At 40.3% G+C, this 23,765-nt stretch overlaps 4 protein-coding genes across 12 annotated transcripts; 3 read left to right on the top strand and 1 right to left on the bottom strand.

Annotated features, from left to right (window-relative positions):
* Positions 1-1,674: 1,674 nt before the first annotated feature.
* Positions 1,675-5,166, bottom strand: LOC122868150 (elongin-B-like). Its single transcript, XM_044179857.1, has 4 exons — positions 5,029-5,166; positions 4,023-4,157; positions 3,666-3,774; positions 1,675-2,715 (listed from the first exon to the last, which is right to left on the bottom strand). Exons 1-4 carry the CDS (start codon positions 5,029-5,031, stop codon positions 2,603-2,605), a joined length of 360 nt encoding a protein of 119 aa, XP_044035792.1. The 5' UTR covers positions 5,032-5,166; the 3' UTR covers positions 1,675-2,602.
* pkmyt1 (protein kinase, membrane associated tyrosine/threonine 1) lies at positions 4,464-11,792 on the top strand. 6 transcript variants are annotated; one of them, XM_044179846.1, is made up of 11 exons: positions 4,465-4,786; positions 5,666-5,843; positions 5,948-6,364; positions 6,890-7,127; positions 7,263-7,542; positions 7,647-7,753; positions 7,844-8,016; positions 8,215-8,435; positions 8,600-9,937; positions 10,198-10,396; positions 10,507-11,792. In XM_044179846.1, exons 3-9 carry the CDS (start codon positions 5,990-5,992, stop codon positions 8,979-8,981), a joined length of 1,776 nt encoding a protein of 591 aa, XP_044035781.1. In that variant the 5' UTR covers positions 4,465-4,786; positions 5,666-5,843; positions 5,948-5,989; the 3' UTR covers positions 8,982-9,937; positions 10,198-10,396; positions 10,507-11,792. The 6 variants fall into 6 exon arrangements, with proteins under 6 accessions (XP_044035784.1, XP_044035781.1, XP_044035782.1 ...); XM_044179847.1 differs by lacking the exon at positions 4,465-4,786 and adding an exon at positions 5,014-5,149; XM_044179845.1 differs by lacking the exon at positions 4,465-4,786 and adding an exon at positions 5,149-5,288.
* A 716-nt stretch (positions 11,793-12,508) lies between these two features.
* LOC122868146 (zinc finger protein OZF-like) lies at positions 12,509-18,634 on the top strand. Of its 3 annotated transcripts, XM_044179851.1 has the most exons (4): positions 12,944-13,074; positions 13,229-13,472; positions 16,311-16,501; positions 16,642-18,634. In XM_044179851.1, the coding sequence occupies exons 2-4, from the start codon at positions 13,456-13,458 to the stop codon at positions 17,565-17,567; spliced, it is 1,134 nt and encodes a 377-aa protein (XP_044035786.1). In that variant the 5' UTR covers positions 12,944-13,074; positions 13,229-13,455; the 3' UTR covers positions 17,568-18,634. The 3 variants fall into 3 exon arrangements, with proteins under 3 accessions (XP_044035788.1, XP_044035786.1, XP_044035787.1); XM_044179853.1 differs by lacking the exons at positions 12,944-13,074; positions 13,229-13,472 and adding an exon at positions 12,509-12,614; XM_044179852.1 differs by lacking the exon at positions 12,944-13,074 and having other exon boundaries at positions 16,645-18,634.
* A 1,326-nt stretch (positions 18,635-19,960) lies between these two features.
* On the top strand, positions 19,961-23,654 carry LOC122868147 (sesquipedalian-1-like). Of its 2 annotated transcripts, none has more exons than XM_044179854.1 (4): positions 19,961-20,094; positions 20,532-20,642; positions 21,109-21,412; positions 22,450-23,654. In XM_044179854.1, the coding sequence occupies exons 2-4, from the start codon at positions 20,562-20,564 to the stop codon at positions 22,839-22,841; spliced, it is 777 nt and encodes a 258-aa protein (XP_044035789.1). In that variant the 5' UTR covers positions 19,961-20,094; positions 20,532-20,561; the 3' UTR covers positions 22,842-23,654. The 2 variants fall into 2 exon arrangements, with proteins under 2 accessions (XP_044035789.1, XP_044035790.1); XM_044179855.1 differs by lacking the exon at positions 19,961-20,094 and adding an exon at positions 20,111-20,189.
* The last annotated feature ends 111 nt before the right edge of the window (positions 23,655-23,765 follow it).

The raw sequence follows: 23,765 nt of genomic DNA, 5'->3' as shown, positions 1-23,765 counted from the left end.
CTTGTGACAGAAAATATTGGAAAATGCATATAGTGGCGTGTCCTTCACAGTACATACCTAAGGACAAACTCTGACGGGACAACACTCCCCCTTTAAAAAAAGAAAAAGAAAAAGGAGCTTGTAAAGAGAACATTTGGATGTGATTATGTACGCTAAATCTAACTCAGCCGAGGAAAATGTGATATCCACTTTTTCCCTATATATATATATATATATATATATATATATATATATATATATATATATATATATATGCACACCCACATCCCATACCAGCATACAGGGCTGTTTTTCTTTTAAATATCAGTCTAAATCCAAGACATTAACTGATCATTTTGAAAAGGATTGAAAAAAAATCTGTAGCCTAAATTAGATTTTTTTTCATGTTTAATTCATTCAGCTGTTCTATTATACAGTTCTATTTTAAAAGTATATTTAACATGGCCTATATTATTCTAAATAATATTAAAAATTTAAAATAGTAGATTCAGTAATTTTAACTACATGAGTACTAATTTTACCTATATATATATATATACTTAAAAGAGTTACTGGTGGCTGTAATTGTTCTGCCTATCCACAGTGACAGCAGAGACCCCTTCCTAAAGCGATTTCATGTAAACTTTGTAGACTGTGGATTTTCTCCCCCATCACTTACATTGAAATTGCTTTATAAGGGCATCTCTTTGTGGCCAGTATGAACAAGAGAAACAACTACACCAGATAAAAATCGATCTATATATTGAGTATTATTTTAAGACAGACCTGAAAAAAAAAAGTGAACCAGTCCAGAAAACTGTCTGGGGCCTGTGTTGCCTCTAATGTTCCCATCCAGTACAGCACACACAGCACAACACAAACCCAGAAACCATCCAGTACCTCTATACTGGATTGCTCCCTGACCCCTGGGATTCTACAAATCAGTTACTTTGAGGTAATTTGTTGAAACAGAACTTTATTTAGGAAAATGCTCCATGTGAGCACAATATAAACTAATAAATGTGTTAGAACTACATTTTGACACAGGGCCATCAGATTACATAATGATGTAGGACTGAGTTGATGTGAAGTGGTGGTGCAAATTTCTAAACAAATTTGCAAGTAATCTAATTATCAAAAAGCAACTGATACAGTGATACCTGGGACTTTTGGGGCCCCTAGAGGTCTCAGGAAGGTGAGCAAAAGTGTTGATTTGTTGTATATGTCCATTTATGGCACAAAACCTTAAGAATACAGTATCCATCTTTAATAAAATCCAATGTGTGAAACTTGTAATTATAAACTAAACACTGCACTTCAGGTGCTCAAATTCCCAGCAAAACAATACTAGTAGACCTTTTTCATTGAAGACTTTTTGACATGTCACAGGTGTAAATAATAAAATGAACAATGGCTGAATTCCATTAAGCTGCTTTGAATTCAGGGTCCATGTACTATGCATGCTGGCTCACTGCCACCCCTTTATAGGGCACTTGAATAGAACAGAGCCACTGTTAATATTATTAGTAATATCTGCGGTTTTCCTACAATGCCAAGTCAAGTCAGTGCTGTGAAAAAGGCCTATGGGAGTTACAGCCCTGCCCCAAGTCTTTAACACTGATCCCTTAAATTATGTTACCTCTTTTAAAAGTTGACACAAACCTGTGTTTAAAATTAAAAAAACAGCCAGCAGTGTAAAAAACAAAACAGGAAAAACTTTTAATCAAGCAAGCTCACAGTTACAGGCTATGTTTGTGTGATTAGGGGAGGGTGCCACATTAATGTTGTTGACGTGGTGATGTATGCATTTTTCAAAACTTAAGTTTTAACACCAGAAAACTCCCCTCCTGTGAATATTGTATCTCAAAGACAAAATTTCCTTTGACCAAAAAAATCCCTCTGGTGTCAAAGAGGTACCGGCCTTTGGTCTCAGTGCATGAAACATACAACAACTGACAAGTAAAACACACTGAAAAAACAAAATGACAACAAAAAAACTGAACATAATGATTATAAAGACTTTCTTTCCTGGTATGAAATCAAATCAGAAATGTACAACAAAACTGGGAGAATCCGACCAAGGAAACTTATCAGTTGAAAGTTTATCTGTTTCTGTGAAAATAAAGCCTTTGTTTTGAACTTCATGCAGTTTATCGATTCAGACACCGGACTCCTTACCTATGCATGTTACTTCTAGAGCACTGTGACACACAACTACACCTTCACCTTTTCCAAAATATTATTGATAATAATTATAATAACTCACACACACACACACACACACGCACATACACACAGTTTCCAAACCAACTTATTCACTCAAAAGGTTTGAGCCAGTTGGTGCTTAAGAGCAAAGTCAAGGAGCAGAACCGCATGTGATGTGGAAATCATAAAGAGTAAAAAAAAGATTTGTGAAGCAAATTGGGGGGGATGCTGGGATGACAGCATGAAGGTAACATGGATAGGCTTGGTTACCTAGAATGTCCCCATCCATCAACTGAAATTATATTACATATCCTCCACCCTGCTACTTCTCCACTGCAGTTAATTCACACACACACACACACACACACACACACACACTTCCATCCTTCTCGCCATTGCTCGTTTCCTCTGCCTGTCATCACTGCACAGCCTGTTCGTTGGCAGTGCTACCAGAGTCTTGAGGCTTCATCACATCAGGGAGTTCTGGGGGGCTGGAGAAGGCCTCGGCGTGCATCTGTTCGAACATCTCATCTGGAGGACAGAGGAGACGAGGAAGCATTAGCTCCATCATGACAGAAGAGTTGCATGTGGCTACATCAGTCTTGTCACAAAGCTGCTGCAGTGAATATTGACTGTGGCAAGTCTTTCTGGGTGGATATTCCAAAGAACTACGCTGGTTAATGCACTCTTTAAAAGGTGAAAAAGGAACTACTTAAAAGAACAACTTAATCTTGAGAGTAAGGTCATTTAAGTCACCACTTCAAGTCATGGTGAAATTGGTCACATGTGAACGACTTTATCTCTTCTCTGGAATCAGTGAGGACCTTGAGAGCATGTTCCGACTGGCAGCTCAGATAGGATTTTTGGTATATACAGAGCGCAATCTGATTAATTTGATCAAGTCTGGAAAGCAAAAAATCCACATGGGATACAATTATTGTGAATCATATCCCACCAAAAAAAAATGATTAAGCTGCACTAACAACCAGTATCTTGGTTTATATCACTAGAGAACTCTACTAAAAAGTTTCACAGCCAAAGCTGAACTCAGGCATGTTCACTGGAGACAGTTAAAAAGAGCAGTTTAACACAGAGTAAAATTACATTATTTCATCAAAAAATACCTCCTAAATGGCACTGAAGTGCAAGAGAATGGATGAGTTGCAGTGGTTGATAAGCATAATTATCTACTGACATACATACGGCCACGGCACCCAGTTACAGATCTTGAGGGCCTAAATAAGATAGATGCAGGTTAACTGGCACTGGCACTAAATACAAATGGTTGCCATCAATCATGCAAATAATTGCTGACATTCAACAATTTAAGTAAACAAGTAAGTCCTAAACAAGACTTATAGAATAACTCCCAACCCAGAAAAACAGAAAATATTTGTTGTCTAGAAAATCATCCTAATATGAGGAAAAAACAAGATATCTCTTATCCTTGGAAGCTCACAAATAACATAAACTGAACATACCATTTATGCGGAAGGCCAGACCAACTGTAGCTGGGGCTTGAGGTCTGGCAGTCTGGTTGGTGAATCCACAGTCACCAAGAGTTTTGCTGTCCTCTAGCAACTGGTCATCCTGTGGGACAAAAGTTAAAATTATCACAGAATCCCCTAATGACCTCAAAATGTATGAATTTGCTTCAATGAATAAAGACATTTCCAGAGAATATTTTAGTCACCCTGAGGAAAGACAAGTTACATGCCACCACGGTCAATAAGGATGCTGAAATAAATGTCAGCATGTATTTATCCTTGACAGAATTGTGATGTTGCCAGTTGTGCACCTGGACTTAATTAGGTGTCCTAACTTGGCCCTAAACTCACTTTGTAGAGCCTCTGGTCTTCAGGTGTTCTCTTAAGAATTCCTTCAACAATGCGCTTCAGCTCATAGACTGTGGTGGACTCCTTGGCATCTGTGAAGATTGTGGTCTTGTGACGCCGGATCATTAAGAACACGTCCTGAAGGAAGGGGGGCATAGAATGATATATTAAAAACAAACTGTGTCAAAAGGCAACTTGATTTGTTGTTTTATATTTTAGATGAGTGCTTGATGTTGGTTCTGAAAAATGTTACTCTAAATTTAGAATTGGATCAAACAGGATAGCTAATTCTGTGGCTCAGGTAATTTATAACCAGGTTAACTGGCAATAGCCCCTCTTTATTTGACATCTCAGTAGGCCATGTAAGTCGTTAAGTGTTCATCTGGCAACTGTTTATAACACCTTACTAACCTGTATATAGACAAAACGTGTACTGTTAGCGAAGCCTTTTAAGGAAATGCAAGTCTTTAGTTGGTTGTTTTGCCAATGTGTCAGGCAGTTTTTTTTTTTAATTAGCGCTACAGACAATTGATTGATTCATAAGCTAGCAACTAACGTTAAAGTGAGCAGTGGCAAGCAGACGTATATCTGAGCTAACGCGAAATTAGAGCTAATAAGAAACAGCCTTGAGATTTTTGAGAGTTAAAATTAGGCCTGTCAGTTAAATTAATAGACCCTGTAGGTCTGACAACGGCAGTCACGTTATACGTTAAGCCGATCTGACTAGCCTAACTGGGATAGCTGGCTATCGTTACATCACTTCCAAGGTTAGCCAAGAAAAGATAAGTTACCTCGCTAGCTACACCTATCTGTATAGCTAGATAGGAAGGCGAGGCTAACACAGCAAACTCAGCGTTAGCTGGCTAGCAGACACAAACTGAAATCAACATTTCTACAACCGACAGTATCGTTTATTATAATAGCTTTAATACTTTTTAACAACGCGCTGAACGTTAATTCAGTGCTTTTATCGAGGCACCAATCCCAAAATGATCGAAAATAAAGTTACCATTTCAAGTGGTCAGCTAGCTAGCCAGTTGCGCCAGCCCTGTTGTGCAGCAGAACCCCAGACTGCACCGCTTGCGGATGTTGCGCAATTCAGATAAGCAGTCTGTATTCACGGAGGACAGGTACGCAACACTACGTATACTTTTCTGAATTTGGCGCGAGGTAGGTTCATGCCTGACGGTGGTACGTTTAGTTTGATATGGAAACAGCGTGTAACTGAGCCCCCACTGTTTTGAATACCGTCGTTAATACTGGATTATGGTATGTGTGATAACATTACTTAATTATACTTTACGTAACGCTGAACTGTCAGTTACAGTAACGTTACGTTATTTGACTGAAAGTTAGCTAGCTAGGTTATGTTGTTATGTTGTTGACTGGGTCCGCCCTTAGTTAACGTTGGCAAAAATCTGATTTGTAGAGGTGACATTTGTCAGTCATGGCAAAGAATGAATAATGCTAACCTAACTACTTGGAATAATGTAACGCTAGACGTTAGCCATAGCTAATTCAGCACAGTAACTGAAATATATATATTACAGTTGAAGAATGCTGTTATCGACACTCGTAGAGTGTTTACTCAGTTAACGTAGCTACGTTACATTCAGTAGGTCTGTTCTACCTCTTAACGCCAATAGGTATCTACAGACTAGGAAGACCTGTTCTGCAAAGCTGACCATCAAAGGATCAATAGGATTGTATCGATACTGGTATCAGACATTTGGCCGACAACCTGTCAAGCAGGATGTTCAGGGTGTCAAATCTCTCTAATCGTGACAAATGACCATGCAAGGTTCTGTGCACCAGTAGAAAAAGGTACATTGAATGGGCATGAGCAGTGCAAAACTGGCATTGATATATTCATCTTAATAGTCAGCCAAGACTGCTAGTGTTTAAATGTTTTCTTTTGAATATTGCAGCTCACTACCCTCAAAGAAAGGACCTGAAAAAGTCCCTGCACAATGTCAGTGGCAGTGGAAACCACAGTGTCCCGGGTGCCTCTCCCTCTTCCGACCCACTTCTCCTATGCAGAGCAGTCCTTCTCCCTCAAAAAGCGGCGTCTCCCTTTTTCCTCATCGTCTACATCCAACTCATCCTACTCTTCCCCTGCCCGGGTCACACATTCTCTGCCTCCGCTGCCACCATCCAAGGGATGTCCCCCTCTGAGCAGGATGTTCCCCCAGCATCCATCCCCCTGGACACCCCTGTCTTGTTCCCTTAGTAAGTCTCCCCCTCCGAATTCTGTATATGATCCCAGCAAACAGCAGTCCTATTTCAGTCAGTGTTTCACTAATTTGGGCCTGCTGGGTAGAGGATCCTTCGGAGAGGTCTACAAGGTGAGCAAGACAAAAAAAAAAGTCTGTTTGTGTATATGTGTATGAAAGCGATATAATACATGTACTTAATTATATGTTGCTGTTTATTTATATTAAGGATATTGGAAATTCAGCATTTTAAGGACTATAATTTTAGTGAGAAAGTTGCCATAAGATATTCATGTTTAAGACACTTAAAACAAAAAAATATATAAGGGGCTGTCTAGGGTGAGAAATTAACAGTCTTTAATATGAAGATCAGAAATTTAAATCCAATTTGAAAACTTAACTAGCTAACAGGCAGTGCCTATTATCTCTCACCTTTCCTTTTCTTCTGTTAAAAACATTCCTGGACATTGGATTAGTAATGTTATACAACAGTATTTACAGAAAATCTTGACTGTTTGAACAACTGTGCTGTGGTTTTGTAATGGGGAAGCTCACAATACAAATTTAGATATCTCTGTAAGCCATATTGTCTCACTGTGACCAAGATTATATCCCCTAATATAAGACAAGACCTCAGCATTTTCTGCATTTGTCTAGGTGCAAAGCAAAGAGGACGGCTACCAGTATGCAGTCAAGCGCTCTGCTCATCGCTTCAGAGGCAATAGTGAGAGGAACCGGAGTTTGAGGGAAGCCAGGAACCACGAGCTCCTGTGTCCTCACCCTCACATCCTGAATTTTGTGGCAGCCTGGGAGGAGTGTGGCAGACTGTTCATTCAGACAGAGCTGTGTAGCACTAGCTTGCTGCTCCATGCTGAGAACCAGCCTCCTGGCCCAGGTCTGTTCGAAAGAGACAATAAAATCTATTAGCTATGATATTTTGTTACATATAATGTATGTACTTCTTGCTCCAGATAATTCTCAAATCCCCAGACATACTAACTTGGTTTTCGTTTGAAACATTTCAATCCAGATGAGCCTGCAGCATGGGCCTACCTTTGCGACCTCCTCTCAGCACTGGAACACTTGCACTCTCATGGTTTTGTGCATCTGGACCTCAAGCCCGCTAATGTTCTTATTACTGACTCTGGCCGTCTCAAGCTGGGGGACTTCGGGCTGCTGCTTGAGCTCAAACAGAAGAGTACAGATCCTGTAGAAGGGAAAGTGAAAGAGGATGCCCAGGAGGGAGATCCCCGATACATGGCCCCTGAGCTGCTCTGTGGGGAGTATGGACCTGCTGCAGATGTCTTCAGGTACAAATACCATAAATGAGAAAATTAAATGATAGTACAAAATATGTAACTGATTGATCTGATTGAAGTTAGTGCCTAAATATTGTTGAATCCTTTTCATTTAGTTTGGGTGTTTCTATTCTGGAGCTTGCCTGTAATATTGAGGTTCCAAATGGTGGAGAGGGCTGGCAACAGCTCCGACAAGGCTGCCTCCCCTCGGAGTTGACCAGTGGTAAGATCCACTTTCTTTGAAGTCCTCATAAATGGCCCCATTATCTTTATTCAAATGACTTATGTTTTTACTATTTCCATTTGTTTGTAGGCCTGTCAACAGAGCTTCAGGCAGTGCTGCGTATGATGCTGGCCCCAGACCCATCTGAGAGACCAACAGTCCCTGAGCTCCTTGCCCTCCCCTCTGTTTGGAAACACAGGTGGAAGAGACGCATCTATCTTATGGTCGCCGAGGCAACGTTGACTCTGGCTTCCCTCTGCCAGGTAATGTGTCTAATAAACCTTAAAAAATATAATAAATAATTAAATGTATTAAACATGTAGCCTTCTATTCTATTGTCGGTTCACGATCAGCAGCCTTTACCAAGTTAGAGGTGCAAACCAAGAATGACAGTGACAAGTAACTTTTTCTCAACCTTGAAGGTTACATCTTTATATTTTCTTGGTCTTTTTTTCCCCTAGATGGTGGTGTGCTTTGGGTGTAGACTCTTGTCCTCCCTTCACTTGTCCTTTCTTCCTCATTCGACCAAGCCAGTGCCCTGCACTCCTCCTAAGGATAGCTGGGACAGGGATTTAACCCTGCCCCTCAGTGCCATGCATGCTGACTCGGGAAGCCCAGAGGATGATGCAGTGTTTCTGTTGGATCCCACAGACCCAGACCTTTCCCCCACCTTCTCACACAGGTAGTAAATCATTGTGTCGATATGATGTTATTCTTGACAAGCTTGTTGCCCCTTCTCCTTTCTCTGAAGGCACAAAAGAGAATTACTTACTCTGAATTTTATGTTATGTCTTAGAACTGCCTCTGCCTTGAGCTAAATTTGTTATTTCTGTCCCCATTACACAGGGTCAAATCCAGACTGTCTGTGGAAAGCACATCTACTCCTCTCCCAGGTTCACCAACACACAATCATCGAAGTCCTGCCCACACACCCACTCACTCAAATCTGGTTGATTGGTCCTGTAACTTAGCAGAGACCCCCTCCAGTATCCACTCAAATGGTTCCTGCCACACACTGACACCCACTGCGAACCCCATACACACAGAGCTTCAGACAGACATCATGAATGAAAACTCCACACACAGCCGACGTTCTTCATCCACCAAGTCCTCGCTGCGAGGTGGTCGCAACTGGGTCCGAACAGAGGAGGCTTTACCCCGACCCAACTTTGAACCAAAGAACCTGCTCAGCTTGTTTGAGGAAACGACTCTAGATGGACAGCCATGAGTACAAGACTGACAGTTTACATTCAGGGGCAATGTTTTTTCACTTTAAAATGTCAGGTGAAGAGGACCTAATGTATGAATGTACCAAGTTCACTGCTTAATTTGTATGAACTGCTTTTGCCATTTTGTAACAGTCCTACAACAGCCTCTTTTGACATGTATTTAAAAAAAATAATTTAGGGAAACGGGTTGAATATATAATCAGACCTTTAAAGCACTTTTTATGTTTGTGTAAATGCAATCTGTTGCTGAAATGACAAGTCAATGTGTATTGTTGAATAAGTTATCATTAGCTTGGTGTACTCTGAGTCATTTACCTCACGAGTTGCAAAAGAAAATAAAACAAGGAGGGAAACAGAATCTAAACTTGTGGAATATGTTTTCAGTATAAGGAGCTTTAAAAAAAAAAAGTGTGACTGGTGTGCTTATCAAGGTTCATGTGAGTCAGATCAGCAGTTTTTCCCATCAGCGACAGGATGATAACAAGCCCATTTAGGGGGAGGAGTATTCTGGAAACGTTATTATCACTGACTGTAAGGGATATAAACCAGAGAGACTTCTCATAAGATCAGCAGTGAATGAATAAATGTAGGTGTTGATTCCCACTCAGGATGTTTACCAGCAGATGGCAGCGACGCACCTCACACTGGATCCCAGCCGCCTTGAAAACCCAGGAAGGGGAAGACGATGTGGGTGGTAATGTTTCGTGCTCACATTAACAACATCTATCGGGATATTTATTTGTGTCCGTTTATCTTCTGGAAAAGCTCTACCGATAGATGCCAGATGGACTCCCGGGCTGCCATGTCCTGAGACAAGATTTCGCAAACTAATTGCGAATATTTGCAGAAGTGTGAATATTGTAAACAATGAGCGTTTTGATCTGGATCACCGCTAGATAATCTGGGATTCATCAAAGACCGCGACAATATTTAACGGGACCACATTAGGTTTAAGGTATGCTGCTTTTCCTTTTGTTAAGAATCGGTAATAGAAATATCATAATGCCGAGGAGCCCCTCTGTGTGAGATAGTGTTTTTATTTTTATCTAATTCCTTGGCTTGCTATTGCGGTAATATTGAATCTTAATCTGTATTTTTGCAGTGGCATCTGTAAGGGCAAACTCAAGTCATCATATTGGTAGAAAACATGTTGCTCCTGCAAACATCTATGAAATACACACTGATCAACACTTGTTCTGCATTTTTTCTAATCAGTCCATAAAGATGTCCAAAATTGAGCGTCTGAACGCCCGAGTGGAAAAGCTGTTGTCCAAAGCGGTGCAGGAGGTTCTGGAGGTGGTGAAAGAGACTGTATCAGAATACCAGGAGAAAACCGCAAGAACACAGAGAGAGAACCAGAGTCTGAAGAGGAGGCTGCAGGAGCTCCAGGAGAAGTTAAAAGTGGAAAGCAATGGTAAGACAATACAATTACTTGTGTCCAGAAATGTGGAGACTGTTTGATAAAAATGTTGATTGTCTTTTTAAACATTTTTTTTGTGCTTCCTCACCTTTGTTGTCATGCAGCCCGGCAGGCTGATGCAGAGCTGCATCTCGTGGATCAGAAACAGAAAGAAGAGCTGGAAGAGGTCATTGAACTCATCCCTTCTGATAAGGACATTGCAGTCATTTGTCCCTCATATTCATTTGAATACCTTGACTGTGAAGCAGCCATCCCATCATTAGCCACCCCCTGTCTCTCCCCGAGAGCCACGACGGGACCACATTTAGGTGGTGAAAAATTGAACGATTCAAGAACTCTTAAAATGGAGACTGATAATGGACTGTCAGCCCCAATTTCAAACCATGTAGACCCTGTCACTGCAGTTACAATCTCTGAAAATGATCATAAAATGAAAGTAGAGCCCACATCAGATGAAGACACCATGCACACCACAAATTATTTTTATGGTGATGCTGGTAGGAGCGCTACATCCTCACACAGACTAAACCTAGAACCTCCTCAAGCCAATTCAGGACTCCACAATGAGTCAGGGGTTGTCTATAGTCTGGACTATAATGGCATAGAAGAGCCTCTATCTAAAAAATACAAGAATACAAACAGTGTCAGAGTAGAAAAACAACACACCGCTCAAACAAACACAAAAGTTGGAGTTTCAGGCTCAAGAGCGTTCCAGAGAAACGTCCGAAAACACTACTGCTGCTCGCTCTGTGGCCGCACCTTCAGGCACGCAGGCGACTACAAGAAACACAACAGGGTGCACACAGGGGAGAAGCCGTACTGCTGCTCGGTGTGCGGGAAGCGCTTCAGTCAGTCGGGCTACCTGACGGTGCACCTGCGCTACCACACGGGAGAGAAGCCGTTTGGTTGCAGTCATTGTGGCAAAAGTTTTAGTCACTCAAGTAACATGAAGAAACACCAGCAAACGCATCTGTGAGGCTGCTGTGTTTTGTACACATTGTTCAGCTGATTTATCCAGATGTTTCTACACACATGTTATTGACAGTTGGATGGACAGTGAAAGGGCTGGAAAGTGCTGGATTCTCAAAATTCATTGTCAAGTCATCCTCTATGAAGCCTTGTGTGGAGGTCAACTGAGTGTTTTACAATCCTGTTTAGAAAATGATGTAGCTTCAAGAGTGTTACATGGAAAAGTAACCGTGCCTTCTTTTATCAAAACAGGAATCTTATTGTAGAGCACATGTCAACTTTCAAGTATCAAGCACAATCTAATAATTCCTTCTGTTTCTGCCTGTTTGTCAAATGTTTAGAGAGTTACTTGTCGCGGAGGTGCGCTTGTGGACCTACACATTCATTTCCAAATCAAATAAATGTATCTGGTACTTCTTTATGGTAAAGTGTTCTGTATTCCCAACGACACAATCTGAATCCCAAAAACAAATCCAGACATTGTGCTGTCAACTTAAAAACTATCCTACATATAGTACAGGTCCACCTTGGACAAAATGGAAGCATTACAAGATGTCGAATCCCTATCAAAGGTTGATGTGAACTGGTTGCCACAGAAACCAGATGAGTCTCCTACAGTAAACCAGCTGGAAATCCAGAAGTTCAACTCCCAAGACTAGACTGGCCTTTGAGGCTGCAAAATCGCAGCAGTGGTGTGCAGAAGTATAGTCATTGCCTGTCAGAGTTTAGCATTTTTACCTTTTTTTATTTGTGGCCCAGCAGTGTAATATTTTTGAGCCGCCACCATTCCTCAACATTTAGTTAAATCACTGGTGATATCACATTTGAGTAAAAGACTTGAATAACAAAATCAAAGCAACCCCATGACACCAGTTTTTAGCTGGGCACTAGATCATAAACCCCTGGGGGAGTCTGAAACATCTGTATAATGTGCTCTTATCCAATACAAAAAGAATTTGAGCAGTTAACTGCACACCTAGCCCTGTCAGATAAGGTGAATAATATTGCACTCTACATTACATTTCAGAGGGGATGACAAAACACCTTTCCCAACACTTTGAAGGTATTTCCACATTGGAAAATGTCAGCAACCACTTCCCTTTCCTTGCCAATTGGGTGTAACTTGTTTAAACTTGCTGATGGGTTTAAAGGACTGCCTACTTAACCAGATACGTTATTCGTTCACACATAAGCAAGCTACAGGACACACTGCCACAAGACTGTGATACAACAGATTTGACTGGTAAGTTAGATTTTTCCATTTATTCTGCTTATTGATATTGTGTCTGCTACCATCGTTGGTCAGAAATAAACATTTTGAATGTAGAATTGCCCTAATGTATGTCTAGCTTTTAAATCCAGGTTGGATTTCAATTTTAGCCTGAAAAAAAAAACCCATATCAAACCCAAGTTCACCATTATCTTTAACAGACACCACAATAAACGTTTTTTAACATGCTGTGGAATGGGGGCAGATGTTGAAAGTGTTAAATGGAAATACATATCCATTTCATCTGAAACCTCTGCGGTATCATGACGTTTTGTGTTTGTGTTTCAGAATTTCTGGAGGCGAAGTTGTAATAATGCAGAGTGTCAAGTTGTTTTAGACGTTTGTTAGAAGTTTGTTGGAGACAGTAAAATAGGAAAGACCTACCTACTCTTCACCTACATCAGAAAGATGTTTCCTAAGGAGTACATACCAGGTTACTACTCCATTTACACTACGCACATTAATGTAGACGGCCAGACTGTCAGCCTTTGCCTTGGGGACACCGCTGGCAGTGAGGAATATGATCGTTTATGCCCCTTCTGCTACAGCCAAGTCAATGTCATCATCATCTGCTTCTCCATTGATAGCCCAACATCCTATGAGAATGTCGAGCACAAATGGCATCCAGAGGTTAAATACCATTGCCCTGATGTGCCTATTCTCCTTGTGGGAACTAAGAGTGACCTACGTGATGATCAGGAGGTCCTGGAGAAACTGAGAGAGCAGAATCAGACCACAGTCACCAAGCAACAGGGAGCAACCATGGCAAAGAAGATAAAGGCTGTTAAATATCTTGAGTGTGCTTCAATCAACAATGATGGACTGGATGAGGTGTTTGATGAGGCTATGCGTGCTTTTTTCAGTCATTCAACCACCACCAAGAAATCCTGTGTACTCTTGTAAATTTGGTTGCTTTATGCTAAGGTGGCTTTATGTGCTTGTATAGGGAAATATTATACACTTTAGGAGGCTTACAAGTGAATGCTACAACAGAAGTATTCAACTATGTAAATATAAATGTATTTATGTATATAAATATGTAACAGACCACACCATGGTATAGTTAAATGTTTGATATTTTACTTATTTATTTTAAAAATGTTCTTTTTCCTTGAATCTACAATGGTGAGTTTGTTTGGCAATGGCTCGTTTGTTTAACAAGATCTTGGAGAGTGAGAGGATGGAAGAAGTGTACTGGTGCCAATTTTTAAGAACAAGGGAGATGTGCAGAGCTGTGGCAACTACAGAGGAATAAAGCTGATGAGCCATACATTGAAGTTGTGGGAAAGAGTAGTGGAAGCTAGGCTAAGGGCAGAGGTGAGCATTTGTGAGCAACAATATGGTTTCATACCTAGAAAGAGTACAACAGATGCAGTATTTGCTTCGAGGATGCTGATGGAGAAGTACAGAGAAGGTCATAGGGAGTTGCATTGTGTCTTCGTAGATTTAGAGAAAGCGTATGACAGGGTACCGAGAGAGGAGCTGTGGTATTGTATGAGGAAGTCTGGAGTGGCAGAGAAGTATGTTAGAGTGGTGCAGGACACGTATGAGGGCTGTAAGACCGAGGTGAGGTGTGCTGTAGGTGTGACAGAGGAGTTCAAGGTGGAGGTGGGTCTGCATCAAGGATCGGCTCTGAGCCCCTTCTTGTTTGCTCTGGTGATGGACAGGCTGACAGATGAGGTTAGACAGGAATCTCCATGGACTATGATGTTTGCGGATGACATTGTGATTTGTAGTGAGAGCAGGGAGCAGGTGGAGGAAAATCTAGAGAGATGGAGGTCTGCTCTGGAAAACAGAGGAATGAAGCTTAGCCGCAGTAAGACAGAATACATGTGTGTCAATGAGAGGGACCCAGGTGGAACGGTGAGGTTACAGGGAGCAGAGGTGAAGAAGGTGCAGGACTTTAAGTACTTAGGGTCAACGGTTCAGAGCAATGGAGACTGTGGAAAAGAGGTGAAGAGGCGAGTGCAAGCAGGTTGGAACGGGTGGAGAAAAGTATCAGGTGTGTTGTGTGATAAAAGAGTATCAGCAAGAACGAAAGGAAAGGTGTTCAAGACGGTGATGAGACCAGCGATGTTGTACAGCTTAGAGACAGTGGCACTGAAGAAAAGACAAGAGGCAGAGCTGGAGGTAGTAGAGCTTAAGATGTTGAGGTTCTCTTTGGGAGTGACGAGGATGGACAGGATCAGGAATGAGTACATCAGAGGGACAGCTCATGTTAGACGTTTCGGAGATAAAGTCAGAGAGGCCAGATTGAGGTGGTTTGGACATGTTCAGAGGAGAGACTGTGAATATATTGGTAGAAGGATGCTGAGGTTGGAGCTGCCAGGCAGGAGGTCTAGAGGAAGACCAAAGAGGAGATTTATGGATGTAGTGAGAGAGGACATGAAGTTAACTAGTGTGAGTGAAGAGGATGCAGAAGACAAGGTTAGATGGAGGCACATGATTCGCTGTGGCGACCCCTGAAAGGGAACAGCCGAAAGGAAAAGAAGAAGACTTTATTGGCTGCTTGATGTCACGGGACAAAAAAGATTTAAATTTGATTTGATGTAACAGAAGAATTCAGTAGGAGGTGAAGTTAACTGATCGAGGTCAGATGTGAAATGAATAAAGATTCATTATTAGACAACGATGTGCAAATTAATAAATGCATTAAATGCAACCTTTTATTTTGAAAAACAACTCAGCGGATGTGATTCATTTCTGCTTCCGGAGGTTTCGAGTTGTTATGCTGCGTTCTGATTTGTGCCTTTTAATATTGTTTATATTTAAAAACAAAACAAAAATGTTTTTAACAGTTAAGTTGACTGAAAATGAGTTAAAAGTAAACATCTAGCTAACAGTAAGCGTATGGCGGGTTTGTTGGAAGTTTAAAGGGAAAACGATAACGTACGGAGTTAGCTAATGTAGCTAACGTTAGCAATCCACGTTACAGTGTATCCGCTAACTTCTGCTTGCAGGTACAGCAGTTCTAAACACGCTTAGCTAGGGCACTGACACTAGCTCATCTGTGGTCATTAAACACGTGTTTAAATCAGTTTGAAATGCTGACCAGAGTCGGTAACTTAGTGAACATTTCACTGTGATTAGCTAATGCACAGTAAACCCATTGCAAATAAACTGGCAAAATGACTGCAAAATTACCCAGAATTACACTGGTATCAGTGAAGATGACTATACCACCAAAATATCAAACCAAACTATCTACGTAAAAGATTTAAAAGCTCAGGCTATAAATGGTATCAGGGTACAACAACATTTTCCTAATGTGTAACATGGAAAAGCTAGTGTGCATTGGCATAACATCGCAGATTCTCTAGATTTAGGATTTGGATAGAATAATTCTTTTTAAATGCTAATTTGTCCTTGTCTAGACAAATCATGTGTAACTTTTTGTTATATTGAATGTCATTTTGAACAGTACAATTAGTGACCAGTTTATGATTAGGAACAGTTTCTCAAGTTTCCTAAGTGCCCTATAGTCTCTTGATGAATGTATCAAACAACTGAGTTCAGTTCTGCCATCGTTTCTGTACACAGCAGTGTTTGTGAAATATTTCCTATTAATGATTAAGTAAAAGAACAGTTGTATAAATACAGCTCACTTTGCAGAGGTTATGCATAAGCTGTCCACAATCATTTCTTACCCTAAGTGACGTTTTATTTCAGGATGTCTAAACTTGAACGTTTGAACGCTCGTGTGACCAAGCTGCTGACTGAAGCGGTGCAGGAGGTTCTGGAGGTGGTGAAGGAGACGGTGTCAGAGTACCAGGAGAAAAGTGCAAGAACACAGAGAGAGAACGAGAGTCTGAAGAGAAGACTGCAGGAGCTTCAGGACAAGATAACAAACGAGAACATAGGTGGGTAACAAGTGTAATTATCATGGGGTATTTATAATTATAGATAATGTTACTATCCCATACTGGTTGAATGTGAAGTTGTGTCCAAGTATAACACTTCTTCATTTTGGTCTTTATTTCATAACTGTTCTGCCTACAAGTAGTACCATTACCAGAAGACAAAGAAGACACACAAAATCAAGAGCAAGATTTGGGGCTCCGTTTGTGGCAGAACTCAGAACTGCCTCTCACAGAGCAAAAATCGCTAAGCAGACACAAACCTGACCATGACATGAAGCAGGATTTGAAACAACAGGAGAGCTACAATAACACTGAATCACAAGCTGAGTGCAACTTGGTACAAACAACAGAACATTGCAAAGCACAACTAGAGGAGGTGACACACATTATTGAGGAGGCAATGACAGTCTACACATCACACAGTGCAAACAGGGACATCAGTGCTGTCTCATCCAATAATGCGTGCACCTCTCACTCCAGCATCTCACTTGGGGTAAACCTGGCTGTTATCAAAAGAGAGCCAGAACCTACAGACTGCACAACATCAGAACCACCATCTCTTCAAGAACAATATAGTGGATGTGTGGATTTAAGCTGCAACTCTTCTCGTCACAACTCTGCTGAGACGCACAGGCCACAAGTCAGTGCTGAGCCTTGTGGACTTGTCTTTGTCCACTCAAATCATGCCATGCCTAGGAGGCATGGATTTGCGAAAACCAACAGGGCTGGATTTGACGGGAGAAAAATGAGGATAGAGCACCTCAGGAGAGACGACTCACACTCGTGTGTTGTATGTGGAAAGACGTTCAGCAGGGTCGGGAACTTGAGAATCCACCAGCGTTGTCATACAGGAGAGAAGCCGTATGGCTGCATACAGTGCGGGAGGCGCTTCAGTCAGGCAGGAGACCTGAAAAAACACAAGAGGGTCCACACAGGGGAGAAACCGTATTACTGCAACCAGTGTGGAAAGAGCTTCAGTCGGGGGGAGAATCTGAAGAGACACCAGAAGATCCACATTGGAGAGATCTTACAACTACAGCAAGTGTGGAGGGAGCAACAGCAATGATTATTATACTATACTGACTGCAAATCAGTAAAATCAACACACTTACTTTGTGGAGAATTTGTGAAGGATAATTTTTGGTCTGTGTTCTTAGTTTAAGAAATAGTTGAGGGGATTTAAATTGTAAGCTACAGAGCTAGAGAAGAAAGGCTAGTCTCTTGTAGCTCATTGGGAATTGTTACAAGGAGTTACTTGCTGTTCTGGTGTAGCCAGTTGTGTGCTACTTGCGCTGGCCTATTTGTCCCTCTGATCATGATGGAACAGGGCTGTAGAACTAAACCAAAGAGACTAAAGCTTTACAGATAGAGATACACTGATATAAAGGCAGACTATCAATATCTGAATTGATATCTGTCTAATATTATTTTTGACCAACAAGATTGTCAATTGTGGAATTTTAACGAATGCAGCAGTTAAATTAGCAAAAGAACAGAAGAAAGAAATATACTTCAAAAGTCCTGCACACCCATGATACATTCATACAGGTGATTTCAATTATTTGGCTGATTAGATGTCCTGTCAGGACAGAATCGCATACTAATGTACTCTTACTCAGATTGAGTATGTAGTGCGTTCAGCTGCGTAGTATGTGAATTTTGTGTATGCGAGAATTGCCCAGATGTATACTAGATGAGCAAGAATTTCTGAGTGTGAGCCGTGAGGCATGAGCAAATTGCAAATTTCAGCACCTCCAGTTGTCGAAATAATTTTATTAAAGTGCATAACATTATCAGCAATGTGTAAGACAATATCGAAGGGAAACTTTTAGACATTGACATTTGCTTGAAAAGAGCCATATTGGTGAATCTCTACTTTGCTGTAACACTTATTGTATTGATTTTGGACTAAACAGATTTCTATCCAGTCAGCCTTTGGTCTAAAGAGCAGGTTTAGAGATTGTAAGGTGACAGTGTGTTATATAGTGCAACACCTATTTTGGTCATGTACAGAATGAGTTCTCTCGTGTTTAAACAAGTAAATTCTGAAGACACTTTTAAAAATCTGAAAAGCATGATTGTCATTAAAATTGCCAGATTTTCCAGACTGATTAAAGCTTGCTGTGTGCCGGATATATTTATTGCAGATTTATTTAGTTATTAGCAAAAGCAATAAATTTATTTATTACCACAAAAAACGGCTCAGTGAGTGACGTTTCAAGCAAACTGTTCTTCAGAAGTCTCGTTAACATTGTCAAAGGCTCGTTGAAGTAGTCACAGGTGTATTGTGTCATGGCTTAATTATTTAAAAAGTAATAACAGACAAACACCACCTTACCCCCTGTGGGTGTGTGGAATATTTACCTCGAGTTATTTGGGGTGAGTAATATTATGAGGCTAGAATGTGTAAGAAATTATCACATGCACCCACTTGACTTTACACACCAGATGTTAGGGATTATCTCAGAATAACCAATACACACCACTGACACACACCCTCAGCCAAAAACTGCATGTCAGCAGCATTTCACTGAAACAGTAGTTCACATGGTAGCACCAGAGAAACCACAGGTCCTATCAGTTACATTTCAACTACTAGAGAATATACAGTATACTGTATATAGGTTGTTTTACTGTTGCTGTAGCCAATTACATACAAACATGGCGGATTAACATGTTAGGGTGCATTGGGGCAAAAATCTTCCGTTGGGCCCCTGTACTGACCACCCCCCAACTACTGTCCACTCTGCATTGTGTATGTACACTGTCAAGTACCTATGAAGTATAGCCCACACAACAGAGTACACATGGCAGCTTCATTACATGACCAGGGACGCAGAGACCTGCCAGTACTATGAAAATTAGCTTTATGCTAACTCCGGTACAGTACATCAAATGTCAACATTTAGGCTTAGTATTGTATGTTGTCCCTTCAACAAATAATATAAAATCAATGAATAAATTGTTGGAATAATACTACCTGCCCCTAGGATTTTAGTATGTCAGGTTGTGGTTATTTGATTAAACACAACTTTTTTGAAACAGCCACAAAATGACGTAATAATTCACCACCTATGCATTAGTTATAATTTACTGGTGCAAATTTCCAAACAAATTTGTAATTAATCAAATTAACTAAACCAATTGACACAGGTGCTTACATACAGTATGTAGGGGAGGTCTGGGTCCACCTTACAGGTAATGCAGGTTATGTAACTGTTAATTAATGTTAATAAAAAGTTAATATGTAGTGCAGATCACCTTGGACAGGGTGCCTATGGGCAAAGTTATTGGTCTAATGATAACAAACCCAGTGCCAAGATTTGAAAGCTTTTGCATAAGAAAAATAATAATTTATTTATACTTTTCATATTAAAACAGTTGGGACTGGCGCCAATGAAACACACGAGATAACATGAGATAACATGAATTAAATGAATGTATTGTTTAATGAGCCTACAGCTGAAGTTGTTTACACACACACACACACAGTCGTTTGTGCTGTTGACGTGGAGCTCACCTTAGCTACCAGGAAGTGATTGGCACACACACCAAAAGGAGGACATTGAAACACGGTTACACACTTCAGAGAGGTGAGTAAACAAGAACATGTGGATGTGGGCGATTGTCGGTCCTCGCAATTTCTCAATGTGATGCAGACATGCTACAAATGGGAACCGAAATTCACGTGAGCCAGTTATTGTTATTGTAGAGAGGCACAGACGGGAACACGGATGGTGAGACGTTACCGCCTTAAAAACAGCTGGCGAGTTATTAATGGCGGTACCTTTGGCATGTTTCCAACAAGATATAAACGACATTAAACGGTGTATTTGACTGTATTGAAGGTTTAAAATGTTGGGATGTGAAGCATGTTCTTATAGCAAGACGGAAATGCGCCTATTTGGCCTACAGACACGGGCATAACTGTGTTGAACTGTGTTAATATTAGTTCCCCATAAACACAGAAACATACTCAATAATTAATGGGGAAGTGGGATAAATAATTTTTGTTTTGTCAATGTTGCAGGTTCAGTTCTGAGCAGCCTGTGATGTTGAAATGAAGTTTGATGAGAAAATTGTCAACTATTTTGAATCTTGCAACTCACCTGTGGACAAAGAAGGGTACCTGTACAAGAAGGTTTGGATAGAACTTATATAATTAAAACAATATTTATATTTAAGAAGAAGTTGACCACTTGTTTGTTTTTGTTTTTTTGCCTTTTAAACAATTAACAAAAGTAAAATGAATGTAATAACACACCCAACAATAACCACGTTCCTATAAAATAATATTTGAAACATTGATAATAAACTTTATTTGTACAGCACCTTTCAAAACATAAGATTAAAACATTACAACACTACAGTATTAATAATAAATACAATCAGGCTGTAATGTCATATTTTGAATTTCTAAGCACATAGAAACAAAATAAATTCTGCTTCACTTTTGGTGCTTGCTTCAGTAATTTCATAAAAACACTCTGTAACATTTAACCTTCCAGTAAGCTGCTTATTTCCCCAATCCAGTTGTGTAAGAATTTGTGCAAATGAGCTTTTTGTAACTGAGTCAGTAAAGCACAGATGGCACAACTCTCACACAGGGTGAGATAAAGACTTCCTATCAGAAGCGCTGGTGCGTGCTGAAGGGAAACCTCCTCTTCTACAAGGACCGGCCTGCTGACCGGGACCTGGCGGGAGTGATTGTTCTGGAGGGCTGCACCGTCCAGCTGTGCGAGTCCGAGGAGCAGTTCGCCTTCTCGCTGGTGTGGAGCGAGCCGGGACTGCGAACGTACAAGTTTGCCGCCGAGGACCAGGCCAGCCAGGAGAGCTGGATCAAAGCCCTGCTGTCGGCCAACCACAGCTACCTGGCCCTGCTAGTGATGGACCTGGAGAAGAAGTACAGAGGTGAGAGACAGAAAGGCTGAGTGTCTTCTTTTTTGTTAATCTGTGGGTGAAAGAGAGCTGCCTTTGTTCTGGAGAGCAGCTGTGTGAGGCGTTGCATCATTGTTTACAGCCTCCACATCAGACACCATGTACACCGTGGTACACAGTTTGCAGACAGCATAATCTCATAACATCTGTCTGTCAGTATGTGCAGACATTGTAAACACAATAAGTCAAGTTTGCAATGATCTAAATTTGTAGACTTTGTCAAAGAGGGGTTAATTCAACTCTAGTAGTTTTTGAATGTGTAGTTTGTTGTTTTGCTCTATTTGATTGCAATACATTGAAAAGTATAAATTGTATTTTCAACTCCTCTCTGATGAAGATCCAACAAAGACTGAACATGATACACTTTGCAGAGTTTGGTTTCATTGCAGGGTTACTTATATATAATACAGGTCTTTGTTTGTATGCATCTACTGTTATACCGTTTACTGTGGTATTCCGTGATTAACATGTATTGAAGTTAATTAATGGCCTTATGTTTAATATATGATAGAAGATATGAATAGAGAGGGCGGGAATGAGACAGGTAGCAGTCTCATTACACTACACAAAAATATTATCAGTTGTCCACCTTTCTTGAAACAGTCTGTGCTCCAGCTCAACCTTACTTTTAGGTTTAAAAAGAGACATTTTGGTGTCAAGTGTGCTGTGGTAAGTCAAGAGTGTTGTTGGTTGTAGCTGAAGTGTTTCTGTTGACTTAAAATGCTAGTAATTTTTATCCTCTGATTTTGTAGCCTTGCTAGAAAGAAAATGGTTCCTCTAAAATACATACATGGGTAAAAAGTGGGTTGGCCATTGATTGTACAATTGGGTGTTTGATCCCTGGTTCCTCCCATCAAACATGTCAAAGTGTCCTTAAGCAAGACACTGAACCATCAAAACCCATCTGCGAAAAGAGGGCAGTGTAATGTAAGCAGCTTTAGCCTCTCTGTTAATGTAACTTCAGCTGTTTAGTTGCTTTTGTATTTCTCTGTTTGTCGCTGTTTCCTCAGATGCATTAGATGAGTTCTCCAGTGAACCAGCCAACGCTTTCAACACAGCAGAAGCGGGATATCTTTCACCGCTCTCTTCGTATCCAGCACCAGGTGTCGGAGCAGGACCCGGTCTGAGCTTCAATCCTATGCTTCAAGCTCCGACCATTTCATCCAAATCAGCAAGTAAAAGATCACCCAAACTCTGGCCCAAGAGGAATGCAAATGTGCTGCCTATCAACACGCCTGCTCCGCCTTTGGGGGAGTGGTCAGGGTTCTCTTTAGGCACCAAGGAGGAATTTAGTAAATTGCATGAACATTTTGGAAAAGAGGTGAAGGAACTGATTGCTGATTGGTCAAAGAGGGGACGAGGTGATGAAGTTCAGGAAGAAAACTTAATAGATTTTGGATAATAAATGTGGAATATACACAATGTCTGAACCTTAATTTCAGTAACTGTGGTTGCATTTCAAAGTTATTAGGTAAAATACAATTATTGTTAAGATATATTTGTAAATATTTTGTTGTTCAAGAGCAAACTTTCTTTTTTACTTATTACACCATAGAGTCAATAAATGATCTATGATCCTGCTTTATTGATCTTTGTTCCTTATTTTAGTGAAGTGATTTCTTCATGTGAAGTTTTGAAAACAGATAATAGATAATAGTTTTTAAAGATGCAAACATCAACTGCAAATGTCTCTATCTAATTGATCTGTATCTACCTAGTCCATCTAGTCTACCAAGATTCTAATCAGTCGGGCTGATTATCGTTAAAATAAGGGATAATACGACAAGTCTTACGTTCCATGATTGAAGAAATTTATTTTTTATTTTTTAATTAATGAAATAGTTACATGAAATGTAATGGTGTAACACTGGCGCCTTAATTTAGAACTGCAAACAAAGACCTGTGTCATATTTACCAGAAATGAATCCACACCTGTTGTTTACCTTAATACTAGTGCTGATTTGTTTACAATCTACAGCATCTACAACACTTGTATATAGACATTATATGTTGTTGTTTTTTTAATATAGATGCTTATATATATACCTATTTTTCACCTACTTGTATGTACATCTTTGTTCAGCTTTGTTGTCCTTGTTTTTAGCTGTATGTCTATTTCTTTCTGTGTCTAAGTACATTGAGAGCAACTTAAAACCAGAGTCATATTCCTTGTCTGTTTACACTTACTTGGCCAATAAAGCTGATTCTGATTTGACAAAATTATCCTTTTTCTGATACCTTTGAGATATATAGCCATGCTTTTCTACAAAAGCCTTTTTTAATTAGCAGAAGAAGCCAAAGTTCTCTCTTGTTAAATGTTGTCCAA

The sequence above is a fragment of the Siniperca chuatsi genome, linkage group LG20 (assembly GCF_020085105.1).
Source record: "Siniperca chuatsi isolate FFG_IHB_CAS linkage group LG20, ASM2008510v1, whole genome shotgun sequence".
Taxonomy (NCBI): domain Eukaryota; kingdom Metazoa; phylum Chordata; class Actinopteri; order Centrarchiformes; family Sinipercidae; genus Siniperca; species Siniperca chuatsi.
The sequence above is the reverse complement of the archived record's forward strand: the minus strand, read 5'-3'. Positions and strand labels throughout refer to the sequence as shown.